The sequence below is a fragment of the Xenopus tropicalis genome, chromosome 2 (genome assembly GCF_000004195.4).
Source record: "Xenopus tropicalis strain Nigerian chromosome 2, UCB_Xtro_10.0, whole genome shotgun sequence".
Classification (NCBI taxonomy): domain Eukaryota; kingdom Metazoa; phylum Chordata; class Amphibia; order Anura; family Pipidae; genus Xenopus; species Xenopus tropicalis.
Window position 1 is genome coordinate 102,233,569 of NC_030678.2, and position 18,148 is coordinate 102,251,716.

At 37.0% G+C, this 18,148-nt stretch overlaps 1 protein-coding gene across 1 annotated transcript in view; it reads left to right on the forward strand.

The window, feature by feature from the left end:
- The first annotated feature begins 207 nt into the window (after positions 1-207).
- zpld1 (zona pellucida-like domain containing 1) overlaps positions 208-18,148 on the forward strand; it is a 33,923-nt gene continuing 15,982 nt past the window's right edge. Inside the window, exons 1-8 of the mRNA XM_031896364.1 lie at positions 208-315; positions 930-1,150; positions 2,963-3,144; positions 6,070-6,142; positions 8,396-8,493; positions 10,657-10,737; positions 13,182-13,353; positions 14,426-14,534. Of these exons, the coding sequence (XP_031752224.1) occupies positions 210-315; positions 930-1,150; positions 2,963-3,144; positions 6,070-6,142; positions 8,396-8,493; positions 10,657-10,737; positions 13,182-13,353; positions 14,426-14,534 (1,042 nt within the window). The 5' untranslated portion in view covers positions 208-209. The remainder of the gene's footprint in view (positions 316-929; positions 1,151-2,962; positions 3,145-6,069; positions 6,143-8,395; positions 8,494-10,656; positions 10,738-13,181; positions 13,354-14,425; positions 14,535-18,148) is intronic.

Consider the following 18,148-nt stretch of genomic DNA (forward strand, 5'->3'; position numbering starts at 1 on the left):
CAAAATCATCATACCACATCATTTAACCACCGAAGTTAGATGTGCACCAATGTAACTTGCCTTGTTTATGCAGACATTTTAAATTTTTTTTACACATACTAATATATAACATTATTTCTCTGTTCTCATTAAATGTAAGTATTTGAGTATCAAATTATATGGTTATTTATCATTTTTTTTCTCCTGTATATATTTTGATAGGCTTGGCCATGGAACAGATATGGTTGTTACTGCTGTTGGCTTTTTTTACATATTCAGTTTCTGCACAGTTTAATGGATACAACTGTGATGCCAATCAGCACAGCAGATTTCCTGGTAAGAGATATTACAATGTAATTGTAAATGGCTAGAATGTGTATTGTTCATATTCAATATATTTTATACATTTTATAAAGGTGTAACTAAATAGCGAATAAAATACTTCACAGTTTCTAGATCAAATGTTCTTGCTATGTCTATTTCAGCAATTTATATGAAAAAAGCAATTTCCCCGAAAATGTTTCATTTACAAGTGTTCAGTTTTGCTATGTTAGTATTTCAGCCATTTTGAAATACATAAAAATACAATTTTGACAGAAGTTGGTAAAATCAGTTATTCCAGTCAAAATACTTTTTTTTTTATACTTTCATATGTACACTAGAAACATTTTCAAAACATAAATAGAATGTCTAAATTACATAAAAAAATGTTATTTATGATTTAATGTATATATTACAAAATAAAAAAATTACTGTGCAGATTGGTCATGTGGTTCAGAAATTCATTTAGTGTGGAATACAGGGTGCAAAGTTTAAAAACATGGTGTATTGTGTCATCTTTTGCACTTTGCACCCTACCTTCCATGTTGTAAATTACCTCTAATAACATGAAATCATAAACCCTTCCCCAAATGTGAATTCAATAGTTGACTAGTATATGTGGTTTTCAGCGGAAAGAGACATCACCGTCTACTGTGGAGTACAGACAATAACAATGAAGATAAACTTTTGCACGGTTCTGTTCTCTGGATATTCAGAAACAGATCTGTCACTGAATGGAAAACATGGAGATGCGCACTGCAGAGGCTTCATAAACAACAATACATTTCCCGCAGTAGTTATATTTACCATCAACCTTAGCACGTTGGAATCATGTGGAAACAGTTTAGTGGTAAGAAATGAAATACATTTTTGGTCCTGGTTGAAGAATATGTTTTGATAATTTTTGTTGCTGTATTTTGAAAATGCAGAAATGAAAATACATTTGTCCTCTACAATCCTAGTTTTTAGTTATTTATTACAGTTATTTATTACCATGTCCCTCATTTAATATGCAACAACGTTAAGTCCATCAAAGCAGCCCCCACCATTAGCTAGTTTAACATTTTCTAATAGAATATGCAGGAGCTCCAGTGATCAGTGAATGATGAGCAAGTAGATTCACAGTATGACTGTGCACTAAACGAGGTTGGGACATGGCTGAGCCCTGTTTAAAGGACATGTAAACCCCCCATAAAAAATGTCATCAGTAAACAGCCTCTTTGAAATCTTTAAGAATCTATAACTGCTGTTGTTCAAAGGTTAATTGACTTCTGCACCCCCTTAATCACTTAGGATTCCTTCTCCTCCTCTAATCTACTCAGCCCCCTCCTTTAGGAATTGACTTTGGCTCTTGGCTAACTGAGCAAGCACAGTTCTTTTCAACTCAGGATACCAAACATACCCTTCAGTCTGACAGCCAATAAAGAGGTGGCACTGCTGGTTTCCATAGAAACTCTGTTCTAGTAATGCACTCTGCAGGAGAAACATGTTTTTTCTCCTAACCTTCTCTCCTGAGCTCAGTGTAACCATTACATGGAACAATCCAAGCAGGACTTTTATCAAGCCTGCATTCTTGATTGATGTTGGTATATATGGTTTATGTATGTGAGTGTATAGATAGGTCAGTATAGGTTTGTGTGTGCTGGGCTTACTTGGAAGGGTTGAACTTGACGGACTCTTTTTCAACCCAGTGTAACTATGTAACCAACTAACTATGATGTGCACTCTGTGCACTATTAGATTAGTAGGCTTCAGTTTATTAATAAAGGGGAAGGTGTCTAACTGGGAAAACAGAAAATATGGCAGCATATACTATATAGCATAACAAAGTACAAACATAGCATAACAAAGTATAAACCCAAATTAAGGCATAAACAAGAAATATATCTGCTTTAATTAATAACCTAGGGAAGACTTTTTCCTGTCACGATCGACAGATGACCAGGGAATGTGGAAGTGCGGCGTGAATGCGTACGTAAGCGACGCAGTGTATGTACACATTAACGCAGCACTTCTGCATCCCTGAATTGATCGCGGTCCACCAGGACTCCACGGGGGATCGATTGGTGGACTGCGATCGAAGAATTGGCCACCCCTAACCTAGGGGTTAGGGATCGATAATAACTACCAACGATGCTTCCACAGGGATGGATGGCTTATGATTTATGCAAGATGACTATTAAGCTGTTAACACTGCTAAGATGGCAACTATAATTAACCTTTTCCTGTATTACCCATGGTCACATGGTAAAGTATGGTAAGCTGAAAAGGACATTTTTTAAAGCAATCACAACTTATACATTAAGAAACCACTAGGTGGTGCAATGAAACAATAATTTCTACTGTACAGCGCTGCGTACATAAGTAGCGCTTTATAAATAAAGTTATACATACATACATACATAAAACAATGCTGGAGGCATAACATGTGTTGAATGCAGATGTAAATGTCACTGAAGACACGTGAAAGGGAAAATGGCCACCAGGTAAAAGCTGCTATTTTTTTTAGGAGAATGTGATGGTGCTGGCAAATGAAGGGAATATATGCAACACTGCCCCACAAATAGTAAACAAGGCCTTATATCCTAATGATTAACATATATATCATTGTAATTATTGGCTTCCATTTCTGTTGCAGTAATGTGTTGTATTATATTAATAGGTATCTACTGTTCCTGGAGTTAATGCCTATGGGATTGCATCAGTGGTACAAATTGGAAACATATCTGGTTATATAGATACACCTGACCCTCCAACAATTATAAGCTATCTTCCTGGACTTCTGTATAAATTTAGTTGCAGTTATCCTCTAGAATACTTAGTAAACAACACTCAGCTTGCTTCGTAAGTATGAAAAATTGGATATGTGACAGCAGTAAACTTTCTCCTAATTAAAGTAAATCAGTGCTAATTACATTCAATTTCATTCAAGAATGATTTTTATGCAAAAACAAATATATGCTTTTTAATGAAGTTGGGGGATTTGTCTGCTCCACTGAGGTTTGTCATAAAATCAATTAGCACCAAAAGCCCCAAATGATTTTGTTGTTTGTATTAATTGCAAATTTTAGCATTCTCTGTATTCCAAGAAAGGGAATCCAGAATTCTGTTTGGAGTTTGGATGAGCCAAGGACTTTTTTGTTCAAATTACATTAAATCTCAAGGGGCAGATTTATCAAAGTGTTATGTGGGCTCACCACTCACCAATCAGTAGAGATGTAGCGAACCTCACAAAAAAAGTTCGCGAACCCGTTCGCGAACTTCCTGCAAAAAGTGCGAACTTTTGCGAACTTTGCGAGCCCCATAGACTTCAATGGGAAGGCGAACTTTAAAACCTAGAAAAGCCATTTCTGGCCAGAAAACTGATTTTAAAGTTGTTTAAAGGGTGCCACGACCTGGACAGTGGCATGCAGGAGGGGGATCAAGGGCAAAAACTTCTCTGAAAAATACGTTGTTGACACAGCATTGCGTTTTGTGCTGTAAAGGGCAGAAATCACACTACATACGGAATATATTATTGCTGGTGGAAAAACATCGCTCAGGTGATTTTATTGCAATGCAATGTCACTACTATGTGTAACGTGTTTGGTGCACTACTATGAATAACAGCAAACAGCACTGGACACATTAAAGAACAGTAAGTTAAATAAAAAAAAATTAATAATAAAAAAAAAGTGATCTCTGGTTGGTGCTGGGGGTGAACTACTAGGAGCAGCACACCAGTCCCCCACAGCTAGACTAATAGCACTGGGCTCTATAAATTACAGTAGCAAAGTAAAAAAACACAAATAAAAAAAAATGATGTGAATGTGTGGTTGGTGCTGGTGCACTACTATGAGCAGCACACCTGTCTCCAACACACACAGACGGAGCTGCAGAACACAATGAAAAGAAGAGTAACAGTAATCAGAAAATAAAAGCAGTCCTTACAAGGACTATTGGGTTACAGCAGATGAGATCAGCAGGACAGCTGCCCGCAGCAGCTACATACAGAGCAGTAGAAAGTAGATCACTAGTCAGCAAAGCTACCTAAACTGTCCCTCAAACCCCTGCACAGCTCTCTCCCTATGCTAACTCATCAAGCACACACAGGCAGAATGTAAAATGGCTGCTGGGCTTCGGTTTATATATGGAAGGGAGTGGTCCGGGGGTGGTCCAGGAGGGAGAGCTGCCTGATTGGCTGCCATGTATCTGCTGGCTCTGGGGTGAGAGGTCAAAATTTGGCTCCAGCTAAGGCGAACCCAAATTGCGAACATCGCTAAAAGTTCGCGAACTTGTGAACTTGCGAACACCCGATTTTCGTGCGAATTAGTTCTCCGGCGAACAGTTCGCTACATCTCTACCAATCAGCCTGATTTGGATTTCAGGTGCAACTTTTGTGGAAGATCTGGTTAAATCCAAAAATTTGATACAGCCTTACAAAATTCACGTAGATCTGTGAAAAGAAAGAAAATAAAGCTCTGTCATTCTGTGCCCCCAGGGGTGTTCCAGGGGCTCTTGTCACCCTGAGGTGGCCTTTTGGATTCCTCCTCCCTTGCACTGGGCGCTTACATTTCCAAGTGTCACAGCAGGGCAAGTGACACTAAATAGATTCCAATTAATAAACATAGGGAAACACTCATGCAAAAACTGTGCTGCTTTCTTCTTTATTTAACATGTGCTTCTAGCTGTAAGATCTTTCTCAAGCGTTTAGAAAGCTACAATTTACCTTTATTGGAGGCAAAACAATCCTACTGGGTTAATTTAATAATTAAATTATTTTTAGTATAGACATAAAGGGGCCAATTCACTAAAGGTCGATAACCCTTATCGCATGCTTTTTTGCGTTAAAAAGCATGCAATAATTAAGTCCCGATTCATCAAAGTTATTTTGCATGCGTTAAGACGCATATCGCATGCGCAAAAAAACGCAATCGCAATGCGTTATTTACCTCACATTGCGTTATATCTTGCATAGAAATAATACTAACGCATTATTCACAAACACATATGAAGCATTAAACACACTAAATATCGCATTAGTGTGCGAATATTAACACCTACTTGGGATAGGCGATACTTAAAGAAAATTGTGCTTCGTGAGCTTTTGGCAACACAACATGGAGTTTGCAGTGGGATTTTTTCAAGTATGTGTTGGCCCTAGAGTGATGCAGCCTCCAGTTTTCAGCAAAATGGTAATTTTCAGAGCAGTAGTTTTCCGAAAGTAATGGTTACATGCGTAAAATTGTGCAGCGAAATATATTGCATGCAGCGGGAAATAACGCACGCGACAGGAATTAACGCAAGAAAAAAGCTAATTGCGAGTTAAATAACGCAAAGAACATTGCGTCTTAATTATGATGCCTGTCCTTTTAGTGAATAGTGCGTTAAGTCGCAAATAAGAAACAATAACATTTTTACTGCATGCTATAAATAGCATTCGTTTTATCGTCCTTTAGTGAATCGCCCCCAAAGCACGGAAAGATCACTTATCCAGAATACCCCAGGTCCCAAGAATTTTAGATAACAGGTCCTATACCTGAACTGCAAACTGTCTACTTCCTACACCATAAAGTACATAACTTATTTTCCTATTAACAAGGTCAATGATCAGTACAAATGGTTCAATTTGCTGTAACAGAAATGTTTTTACCCTAAAATGAACTAAAACACTGAAATGTTTATAGTTTTATATCAATAGGCCACCAGATACAAATACACATTCTTATATATGTCTGTTTCAAAGGCTTTTTATTGTAAAATAACATCATTACTAATTTATCATTGTAGATCTTCAGCTGCTATTTCTGTACGAGATGGCAATGGTACATTTATCAGCACACTGAATTTGCTCCTCTACAATGTAAGTAAAAAAAGCTTTGATTTGTAGCAAGGCATGTTGCACTTTGTTACAACATAAGCATAAAAGCAAAATACTGAAGCGTACAAACACAAAGCAAATGATTAATGGTAATTTTATAAGATGAATACACATATTTTAGTTGTTTTATTATTTGTTTCCATTCCATTCAAATCTTTCTCTGTTTTGTGCTTGTTCTGATCAGTTCTTCTAAAGGGGGATGTAGGCATAGATACTGCAGGCTCTATGCAGGCTTACTACCTCTTGCTCTGTTATGGCTTTCAGCTGCAAGCAAGCAGGTTCTTCTTCTTTGCCCCACTCACCCCTCAGGCCCTATTTATATGTTAATGTACCCACCCAGAAAAAGCCAAAGAAAAGAAACCATGTTCTCCATAAGGATTGGGGCAAAGATTTCATGTCCAGAAAACCCCAGGTCCTGAGCATTTTGGATAGATCCTATATCTATATACCTACAATTTATCCTGTGTTTCAGGGTTTTGTTCTAACTTTGCTTACACAGTTACTGTAAACTGTAGTACCCTAGGCTGTCTGGTACCCTGAAACCTATAGGTTTATAAGATCTCAGTGGGCTCAGACAAATAGTAAGTAGACAAATAGTAGACAAAGTCTAAGTAAGCATGCAATTTTTATACCAGGTAGATGCATGCTACCAAGCACTAATTGAGTTTCTGATGTAAGTTTTTATTAAAAAAGCATGTTTGAGTTTGGTCAGTTTTTCCTATTAAGAAACTAGAGAATTCACACACTCAATAAATATGCTTATAATAAATTTACGGTACTAATATGCACTTGAAATTCTTCTTTGAACTGGCAGACAGTGCTTTGAAAATCTGCCCTCTTTCCCCCCCATCACAGTTCTCCCAATACTACTGCTGTATACATGGACGATTATAATGTAACACGCACATTTCTAAAATTTCACTTATTATGTGCATGGGTCCTAGCATGGCTATCCGCACTGGCAGCACCCTCTCAGTGCAGGGGGCACAGGACTCGGTTAGCATTAGTATACTAGTATTAGGGGCTGATTTACTAACCCACGAATCCGACCCGAATTGGAAAAGTTCCGACTTGAAAACGAACATTTTGCGACTTTTTCGGATTCTTTACGAATTTTTCGTTACCAATACGATTTTTGCGTAAAAACGCGAGTTGCGCATTTTTCGTAGCGTTAAAGCTTAACGCTACGAAAAATGCGCAACTTTTCGCGTAAGTTTTAACGCTACGAAAAATGCGCAACTTTTTACGCAACTTTTGTAATGGATACGAAAACTCGCGTTTTTACGCAAAAATCGTATTGGTAACGAAAAATTCGTAAAGAATCTGAAAAAATCGCAAAACATACGAAAAAATCGCAAAATACCGATCATTACGAAAAAAACGCAATCGGACTCCATTCGACCCGTTCGTGGGTAAGTAAATCAGCCCCTTAGTATTTAGTATTTTGTCAATTCTTTGAAAAATACTGTAGTTCCCCATTCAGAGTTCAAGCTCTGTTTAGCTTACACCACTGGTGGGGGAAATACATTTTCTGTAATAAGTACACCACAACTCTCTACATGAGACCATTTTGTCCTATTTCAATATTCTTGTATGGACCAAAATGTATGGCTCAAGCAATAACCCTACAGATATCAATCTTATTATAAATAATGCCAATATGTTATGTACTAAATAAAACTAACCCTGTCAAAACAGAAATGTAACTTTTCAGTCACATTACTTGTGTCACCACCACATTCAAGTAATCCTTAAAGCAGTGATCCCCAACCAGTGGCTCAGGGGTCACATCTTGCTCATCAACCTTTTGGATTTTGCTCTCAGTGCCCCCCAACTAGGTAGTTATTTTTGAATTCCTGACTTGGTGGCAAGTTTTGTTTAAATTAAAATAAGATTTACTACCAAATAAAGCTTCCTGTAAGCTGATAGTGTGCATAGAGGCTACCTAATAGCCAATCTTAGCCTTTATTTGGTACCTCTATGAACTTTTATGATGCTATTGCTGCTCTCCAAGTCTTTTTACATTTGACTGTGGCTCACGAGTAAGAAAGGTTAGGGACCCCTACATTAAAAGGTTTAACAACAGTGTTAAAACATAATACATATTTCAATTCCATCTCCTAAGAACATATTTCATGTTTCACTTCTCTAAAAAAATCTTTCTGGCTTTTTCTGCTGTAAATGTTTAAAACTGTTATGGACAGTAATTCATATCAATAATCCGTACCACTCTAGGATTCAACCTACAGTCAGCAACTGCTAATTCCAAGTGCTGGACTGCCACTGAAGACAAAAATCTATGCAGCAGTGAGAGCAACCAACCTTGACGGACGGTAATGTAAATTCAGTTGTTCTTGTTTGTTTCTTGATATGACATTGTCAAAAAAGATACACTACAAATTGAATTTATTAATAGGTCCTTATGCTTGAACATACTTTCAAACAGTTTCTCAAGGATTTTGTAGATTCATTCAAATAGATTTGTTATAAAACATAATTAACAATTGGTGGTTGGTGGAAATCTCTGAAAAATTCTATATAGCATTTTTGGTCAATACACAGCAGGCTTGCAATTAAAACTGTAGGACAGGAGATGGAAAAGAAATAAGAGAGAGAGTACATGAATCAAATTCAACAAACATGTTAAACGATCTAATTGTACCAAATGAACTTGCAACTTGTTAGCCACTTTGCTAGTCATACAACTACGGTTTAGTAGTTTAAATAAGCTTACTCACGTTTGGACAATAATCTGTGCCTACTGATGCTCTGTTTCACACCCCACCTCTGAGGTCTATTTGTGCTTTGCACCTCGCACCGGATAAAAAACGTGGCACACCATGCAGAACCCATCCAGACCCCAGAAATGCTCTCTGCATGAGCACTAATGGGGTATACTCTTGCTCCCCTTAGTGCTTTTGCACATTTGCCCAAAGTTGTTGTAGAGGACCCCTAAGATTTTGTACATCTTTTCTTTTTTTTTTTTTTTTTTTAACAATCCAACATTTGTATCAATATGAAATCAAGGCAAAGTTTACAGAAATAGAAAAACATGTCATATCATATTACAGATTGTAATCACAATGTTCCCATATCAACATGGCATTATACAATTCTATTAAAAAAGATAAACTAAAAGGTCTGTCCGTTGTCAGGGTATTTGGTTGCTGGATTGAGTTTTGTTTTTTAACTAGGGAAAAGAAGAGGGGAGGGAGGGGGGGTCCGGGCAGAAAATTATCTGAGGATTAAGGGCAGTTAACTTTCCACGGCCCTTAATTTAACCTTAGTACCTCTCATTCTTCTTTCGGCTTTTGGTTTATGGTCTAGATTTGGTAGAGACATGGTTCGGCAGGATCTTTATCCTTGCATTTACATCTTTTCTTGACCAGGGTAGTGTCAAGGGACATGGTCATTAGAGCCCCTGACTGAACAGCTGCCACTTACCATTTCCCTGTTTGTCCCAAGACAGAACACATGACACTCCAGGATGGATGTAAACAGGCCACAGCTAACACAGTAATCAAACAATACAATAATAATCTAAATGATCAGGACTACCCAGAAATGCTGACTCCCCTGCAGTGAATAGGTCTCCTGCTATGCCGGCCACCCAGCTGCATTGCGCTAAGGTGGGCAAGTAAAGGCATAAGTAGTCCTCACTCTGAACCTCTGCCTTCCGGGACTATCACCCAAGAAAGTTGAACCAAACACAATTACACCAGAGCTACTAGCCCCTTCCCACTCTGGAAAGCATCCCCCCTCCAACCTCCCAGGTGTGACATAACTTAAAAAAGCCAGAACTCCAACGCATCACCCTCCTCTCGCCAAACCATTTTAGTGCGGGTGGGTGGCATGCCTCTCTTTATTCTGCCACATGTGCACTGAACCGATTCCTGCTGTCTCCTGGCAACGTACAGGTACTCGTCCCCCCTCCATTTTCTCTATGATCCTGGTCTGAACTCTTCTGCTCCCATGCCTTCCTAGCCTTGTCAAGGCTCCCCTTTTTAAGCCCTTTGGGTCCAGGTAGCTCCATTCCCCTTACATAAAAATATAGTAGGTATTTAGTATGTATTTAAACAAATTTTTCGTGGAAATAGGATAAGAATATCTATTGTAGTTACTCATTAGCTGTTTAGGCCATCTGTCTTCTATCTATAGAACAAAATGACCTTATTTGATATCTGTCAGGAGAGTAATCTTGTTTAAATTTAAGCAGGAAGCATGGTGGTTTCTTTTTTGCAAGTTCTGCAGTGATGATTATGTAAGTCATTTCATATAGCCAAAAAGCCACTGTATCAACAAAGCAATTTTAGTACAGTTGAATAATGGCTCCTTAATCATATTTATTGACTGATCACACTGAGGTCATGTCTACCTTACTTGCACTTGCAAATAATGTGATATGCCCTTTGAGTTCTTTATCACAAATAAAGTGCAGTATATTATTTTAAAAAATGGTTAATACCTATTTTAAATGTATTTTTATAATAAAATAGGTGGAATGTTTTAATGGACTACTGTTATACCACTCCTTCTGGCAATCCAAATGATGATATCAGATATGATCTCTTCCTCAGGTATGAAATAGAAGTCATAACATTTTCTCTTATATAGAACAGGCAAATTAAGTTTAAGCTTTTGTACCTGTAGTCAATTTAAAGTAGGTGTTAATATGAAAATATCAATATTTGTAATGCTGACATTATTTAGTGGCTACTAGTATGATATCCTTAAAAGGAAACTATCTATACAGGTATGTCCATATTACTGTACATGTACAATAAATCTTTTATCCACAAATATGTTTTAGTTTTTCTTCTTACAGTATATGTCTGGCATACATATCAGATCAGTGCTCTTGTTCAACCAGATATTTTTATCTGCTGCTAACAACTTAACCATACTTTCTGGTATTCCAGATCATTTGCTTGGAATGAGCTTGTTTGACCAAGGAAAGCACTTAGTGACTCACATCATGACTTCTCTACCACAGGAAATGTTAATGTGATAGCGACATATTTAGTTTTGTGATTAAATCTTTTCTTTGAGAGCAATAATAATCCCAAAATCACTGACATAAACCCACCAGGTTAATAAAATATATTGCTTTAAAAATGAACCCCACTTCTTCATATGGAGAAGTATACTACTTCAAGTAGGGGGCAAGTACTACTGTTTTATTTTTGCTGCCATTTTTCCTTTCAGCCTCTCTTATCCAGTGGCATTTCTGGGGCTGCTGTTGCTGTTGAGGTAGCACCATGATGTTGCTCCCCCTCACCCGCTCCGCTCTTACCTCTTTAGCATAGGAGTGAGTCCGGGGGGGCCACATCATGAGTTCAGAGGGCACTGTTGTGCTCTATGCACTAGCAGAGCTGAATTTCCATTTTAAAAAATGAAAAAAAAAAAGCTCTTAAGAGGTGGCTTTTTGCCGCTCCTGGTAACTGGCCCACTGAACGCTGCCTGAGGCAAGGTTCTCACACACCCTCTTGCAAAAGAAAACAAAAAACAAATCTCCTCTCTAAGGGTGCTTTTAATGCATTCCCCCAGGATCTATGCCTACCTGTTTGCCTTTCCTGCACCGATGATTTACTTCAGCACTGGGGGCTAGAAGGTTAATCTTTTAGAAGGTTAATCAAGAAGTCCTAGCACAGATCATTAAGTTATTATAGGAAAAGCAAGCAGGCAGATATACAAGGGCAATGCATAAATAATCAAGTAAGGGGAAATTAGTTAAAAGAACCATGTGAAAAAAGAAAAGAAAAAAAAATGATCAAAGTAGGGGAGTTTGTAGTGCATGGATAGTTATTCGATAAACAGATACCTGAACTTAAAAGGAAGCAGCAGCCTGTGGTAGGAAAGCTGTGCTCTCTGGCACTGCCAAGTTCTTCCTGTCTGTCAAGCATTTAAGTTCCGCCTTACAAGCCCTGATTGACAAGCCCTAAGGGACCTGACAGACTATTAAAGAAGAAGCAACCAATGTCCAATTTACATAGAAAGAGGTCAAATTCAGGAAAATGGTCTAAAGGATATATAGGCACATTTTCATGAAGAATACAGTTCTGCAAAAACCTGAGATGTGTCACTATCCCTTTAAGATGTATCAAAAAATTATTCAACTTCTAAAAAAATAATAATTTTATTATAATTCCTTATTCCTTATTATCCTTATAATAATAAGGAATACAATAAATATTAAACATTCCCCATAGATATTTTTTGTCGTAATAACAGTTCCCCTCAAAGAAAATCTGCAGTGACAAAGGTTTTAAGAATATTGCTTCCAAACTGTTCTTTCATATCCAAATATTTGAATGAATGTATAGAAAAGATGCCGGCAGCATCAGAAGTACCAAAAACAGGTAGTTTTAAAACATGATAAAATAACGATTGATAAGGATTAAAAGTAGACAGGATAAATGTGTTTTTCTTCGATACCCCAATTCCAAACCCAGGGAAGAAATAAGAGAAAAACTTTGTTACAGGTTGTTTGTACTATTGCAGAAAGCATTTTTATAGCTTCATCATTCGCCCTCCTAATTCCTTACACATAGATGAGAGATAGAGGCAGTATTTGCAATCATTTGTTTCCTTAGCTGGTCCTAACTTGTGTCCAGCCCTAGGCAACCTGCACGGCCACCTGCCCTTTACCTGCATGCATGAACAAGCATACACACATGTGTTGCCTAAGGGGAAGTTGGTTTAGCAAAGACATGCAGGTGGAGGGGGTTAAGGACCTGGACCAGGTGTAGGCGACTGAAAACGTTTGTGCCTTTTTTCTAAAGAAAGTTTTCAGCACCTAACTTTAGTGAGTGTCCCTTAGTGACTTAGATCAGTAATTTCTAAATGCTGTTGCAAAAAAACCAATGAGATTTAAAGAAAAGTCTCAGCATATTGCATGCTGGGGATGTACAGTAATAAAGAAGATTTCAGGGATTAACGTAATATTTATGTTCTATTTAGGTAATAATTTTCTAACCACAACAAACATTTTCTATATCTGATATAATATAATATTTTAAAGCTGTGACAAAGACCCACAGACAACAATATTTGAGAATGGCAAGAGTCAAATGGGAAGATTTTCCTTTGAAGTGTTTCGATTCGTCAAGCACAAGAACCAGAAAATGTCTACAGTGTTTTTGCACTGCATAACAAAGCTTTGCCGATCAGATGACTGTCATTACCTAACACCAGTAAGTAATGAGAATCATATTATTCATAATTGGGTTTAAGTGCTATTGGATATTTAAAGTTATAATTTTATTGTTATGGCAATCTTGCCATGTACACCTATACTGTATTTGAGTACATTTGAGTAGTTTATGCTTTAGGATGTGGGTTTAAGGATTTAAGGTTTTTGCCATTCCAGTGTTAAAATGGATTTCCTCTGCAGCTATGTATCAGCAATACTAGGAACACATCCCCCCAATATTTGCTGTCCACCTAACAGCCTGGCAAACACATCGTCAGACAGTGCACCACAGGCAGAAAGTTACACGCCTATATAGAGTCAAGTGTACTGTATGCTGAGATCAGTCAAATATATAGAATGCTCCATTTGGATTTTACTGGCCATTGACCAAAGTCTAGTATCGGCAGCGTATTATTTTTGATGTTTAATGTTCACCAGCATGTTAAATATATCATAGTTAAATTTAATTAAAATAAACATGTTCAAATGCAGCCAACCTAAGAGTGCTGGTGCTTCAGACTGCTGCTACCATGGGTCTTTGTTTCTCCTTTCCCTACCCTTTGTGCAGTCAGGGAAGAGAAACAAATAGAATAACCAGGGACCTTATACTTGAACACTTCTGTGGCTGCGTATGCCCAACTACTAATACTAGCAATCCTTTCCTCAAAAACTTCTCTTGAGGCATCCTCTATCATTTTAGCCCCAAGAGCAGTTGTATGTCCACACTGGAACTTTTAATTATTGATGGTTATGTACTGAATACAGATTACAGCCTCAAAGGAGGATATTATCAGAATAACAGCTAAACAGCGGTAACGTTCTTTAATAAGTTCAACTATAAAAAATACTACATTATGAAGAATAACACAGCTGTTTACCTTTAATCTTGAACTGATTATTGAGTGTATCATTTTAATTAAACTTTGTAAAACTGAGCAGTATGTACATAAAATAAGCCCACAGTGTATAATGGTGTTTCCCTACTTAATCTTCTATGATCCTTACTTTGGTACTGTGTAAACTAGTTTTACTCTTTGCTGCAAAGTAACACAGTGACTTTCATTAATCCCCAGACATGTCACAACAGAGAAAGAAGAGATGCTGTAATAAGAACAACATTAACTCCTTACAGTTTGTCTGGCAATGCTGTTGTGTCTGCAGGACCTATTATTACAAGAAGTGGTCAGTAATGTCCCTGTGTGTCTTTTCATTTTAATTAAAGAGCAAAACTTACTATATTGTGTGTGACTGTGGACAGTAGATTGTAAGCTTCACTGGGACAAGGGTTGATGTAAATGATGTGTTGACTCTATATAGATAAATCGTATTAATTATAGTAATTATAATAACAACAGTAATATATAAAGTGTGCTATAATTATAGTATGCAGCCACATTGCTTTTTCTTTAAAGAAAACACACACAAATTGTAATTATTTAGCAAAAATTTTCAGCTACAGAAACGGAATCCAAATTTTGTGAAATATAATATACAACAAGCATAGACAATAACTGGCCTTATAGATATTGCTAAACTTCAACTTTCAGTAGTATCTGGAGATTATGTTATTGATTCTACATGTAATTTCATAAATTGCAGAGGGGTATAGGGTCTTCAGCTAGAAGCCAAAAGTGTGAGAAACTGTATAGACTGTACAATTACATTAACCAAATGTTTATTAAAGTCAGCCCTTCAAAAAAATGTATGCCAGTAAGCCCAACAAATAATAACATGGCAATAAACAAACTTAAAAAGTAAAGAAGCCATTCTTTTGGTGATGGACAAACTTTCTTTACTTAAGCTGCACTAGACCTTCATTGAACTTGTACGTATTTGTTCTTGTGTATCATGTGTTTATTTGGATCACGTTGATAATTCAAACAAATCCAATGTGTCAACTATAGCTCGTTTAATTTTTTAAATCTGACATATTTGATGTCAAATAGTCCTTTTGGTCATGTGCAGCTTTAGATAATGTCATATTTATGTAAATTACCCTGCTTAAATGGTACAAGTCACAAATTAATGTTGTGACCTAAGGATTATACAGATATTTTTCACATGATTCAGCGTTGTAAGATAACAGATGGTAAGTAGCCACAGTATAGCAAAATGAACATCTATCTTCAAATGATTGAATCTGAAAAATAGACAAGTACCAAAGGATATAACATGAACATGAGGAATATGTTCCGCTTCTGAAGCTGGCAACAGTGCAGCAGCTCTGCTGAATTGGAGTGTTGGAAGCTGATCTTAGAACAGAATCTTTAATGCATACAAACAAGGATTTACTGAATACTGAGACAGCAGAACACATGTTTATTTGCTCTTAAAATATAAACAATAAGGACATTTTTCTTTGTGCTATATGTTGTATACTTTTATCTAAATTTAATTTTTATGGTATATTCTCATCTAACAAGTGAACTTTATTAAAGGAAAATGTACTGCTTTACTATGCTGTATCCAGCAACATTTTTAAAATGATGCTTTACACTGGGCAATGAAACTTGTGCAGTAGGATTCATCAGATGCTAGATCCTAGGCTAAGATCAATGCAGGGCTGCTTCAAGGACTTGGAGGGCCCTGGACAAGGATCAAATTCATAGGCGGAGAGTGACTTTTTTGTTTGGGAAAGCTAAAGCTTAGCCATGCACAGACTGACGTAAAGCTAATGTGAGACTTAGTGGATTCACTGTTGGTGTAAAAAATTAACCTCCCAACTACCTCTTGCGGTTCCCACTGATTTCCAGGGATACTGCGCAAAAGTGTGGGTGGGGGTGCTTTTTTTTTTGCCCAAAAATATTTAGGATGTAAAAGTATTCATACATGCACTTGTGTGAGGGGTTCTCCATACATTTGTGTTTGTGATCAGTTAGCTTAAAGGGGTAGTTTGCCTTTAAATTAAATTTCAATATGACATAGACATTGATATTCTGAGACAATTTGCAATTTGTCCTCTTTTATTTTTAATGGTTTTTCAGTTATTTAGCTTTTTGTTCAGCAGCTCTCCATTTGGTATTTCAGCAGCTATCTGATTGCTAGGGTCTTTATTACCCTAGCAACCAGGTAATGGTTTAAACAGGAGATGGGAATATGAATAGTTAAGGGGCCTGCATGGAAAAATAAGTAATAAAAAATTACAGAAATAAAATTGTAGCCTCACAGAGAAATACTTTTGGCTGCTGGGGTCAGTAACCCCCATTTGAAACCTGGAAAGAGGCAGAAGAGAAAGGCAAATTATTCAAGAACTATAAAAAAAAATAATTAGGAAGACCAATGGCAAAGTTGCAAGGAATAGGCCATTCTATAACATACTAAAAGTTAACTTAAAAGTGAACCACCTTTAAATTTGTTTAAGTTGGTTTTATTGAGAGAGAGGCAGTGGGTACTGACACCCCAGTCACATTATATACAGTGAGATGCAGTCTTTATTTACAAAATCATCACATTATATGCAGTGAGAAGCAGTGGGTACTTATGGCAGATATCCAGGCCCTGGCACTATAACACTACCACTGATATACAACATTGGCTCCACTGTAATTAACTAGAAATGAACAAAACAATGACAAAAGTAAAAAAAAAATAGTTAGTGCAAAAAACAACAGCAACAAATATATAAAAGCACAATGAGTTTTTTCAGGGGGAAAAAGGAAAAGGGCATGGGTGGGCTGTCACTGGCTGATGCACAACTGTCAGGAGCTGACTCTAAGGTCAGATTTTAACTCTTCAGCAAAAAATGTGCACCCTCAACCAAACAACAATATAAACAATGTGCAACTGCAACCACAGTGGGCCCCCTAAAATCCATGGGCCCTGGGCAAATACTCCTTTTGCCCATTTATTAATGCCACCCTGAATCTATGCACATTAATAACATATTTAAGTTTGGTTATGATTTTGTACAGAAAAGCAGTAAGTTTAACTAGGCTTACTTGCTGTTAGGAACTATACGGAGTAATAGGACAAAACAGCTTATCGTTTCCAGGAATTGCCTAGTGTGCTTTGGATTGAAGCCTTCTGATCCATCACTATCCTCCAGTCAATAGTAGTATAATCCCCAAATCAATAACTCAGCCAACATGTTCTTATGGAATGAAGTGTCCTTATCATTTCTCTAACAGATAAATTCCTGACTTATTCTGGTTTTCTAGTGATAGAAATGCCAACTCCAGTGCCATCACTTAAAGTTCCTTATAATTAAAGCCTACACTTGCTTTTTGATGTTCAAAACAGCAGTGCTTTCTGCCTGCTTTGCCTCGGTATTTCTTTTCTTATTTGGTAATTCTGTGTAACAGCATAAATAAATGATGCCAGAAATGTGTGTCTGATCGCTGCTGGCAGATAAATGCAATATACTGTGCAATTAATGTTGCTTCACGGAGGCTAAATGATTCTACAAAAACCATAGACCCATTTGGACAGCAGTTATAGGAACAGTAATATTGTTCCTGTTTTGAAGCCAGGGGCTTGATTAATATGAAAAAGAAATTTGCACATGAACAGAAACACAAAATGGATGCATGTTTATGTAGAAAACAAAACATATCTCCTACCAGGTACAACTATTGAATAATCGAGAATGTATACTGATGAGTGAAATGACAAAAAAATTGCGAATCGTGGAAAATTTAATTTTTTTTTATGCGCGGCAAATTTTTCTGCACTGAATTTTGTCGTCTGTGTCATGAACGAATCCATCAATGGCAAAACACACAAATTTGCAGCAAATCCTGGCTAAAAATTTCACTCATCTTTACTTTCTGAGGTTAGCTTACAAACACACTTGTAGA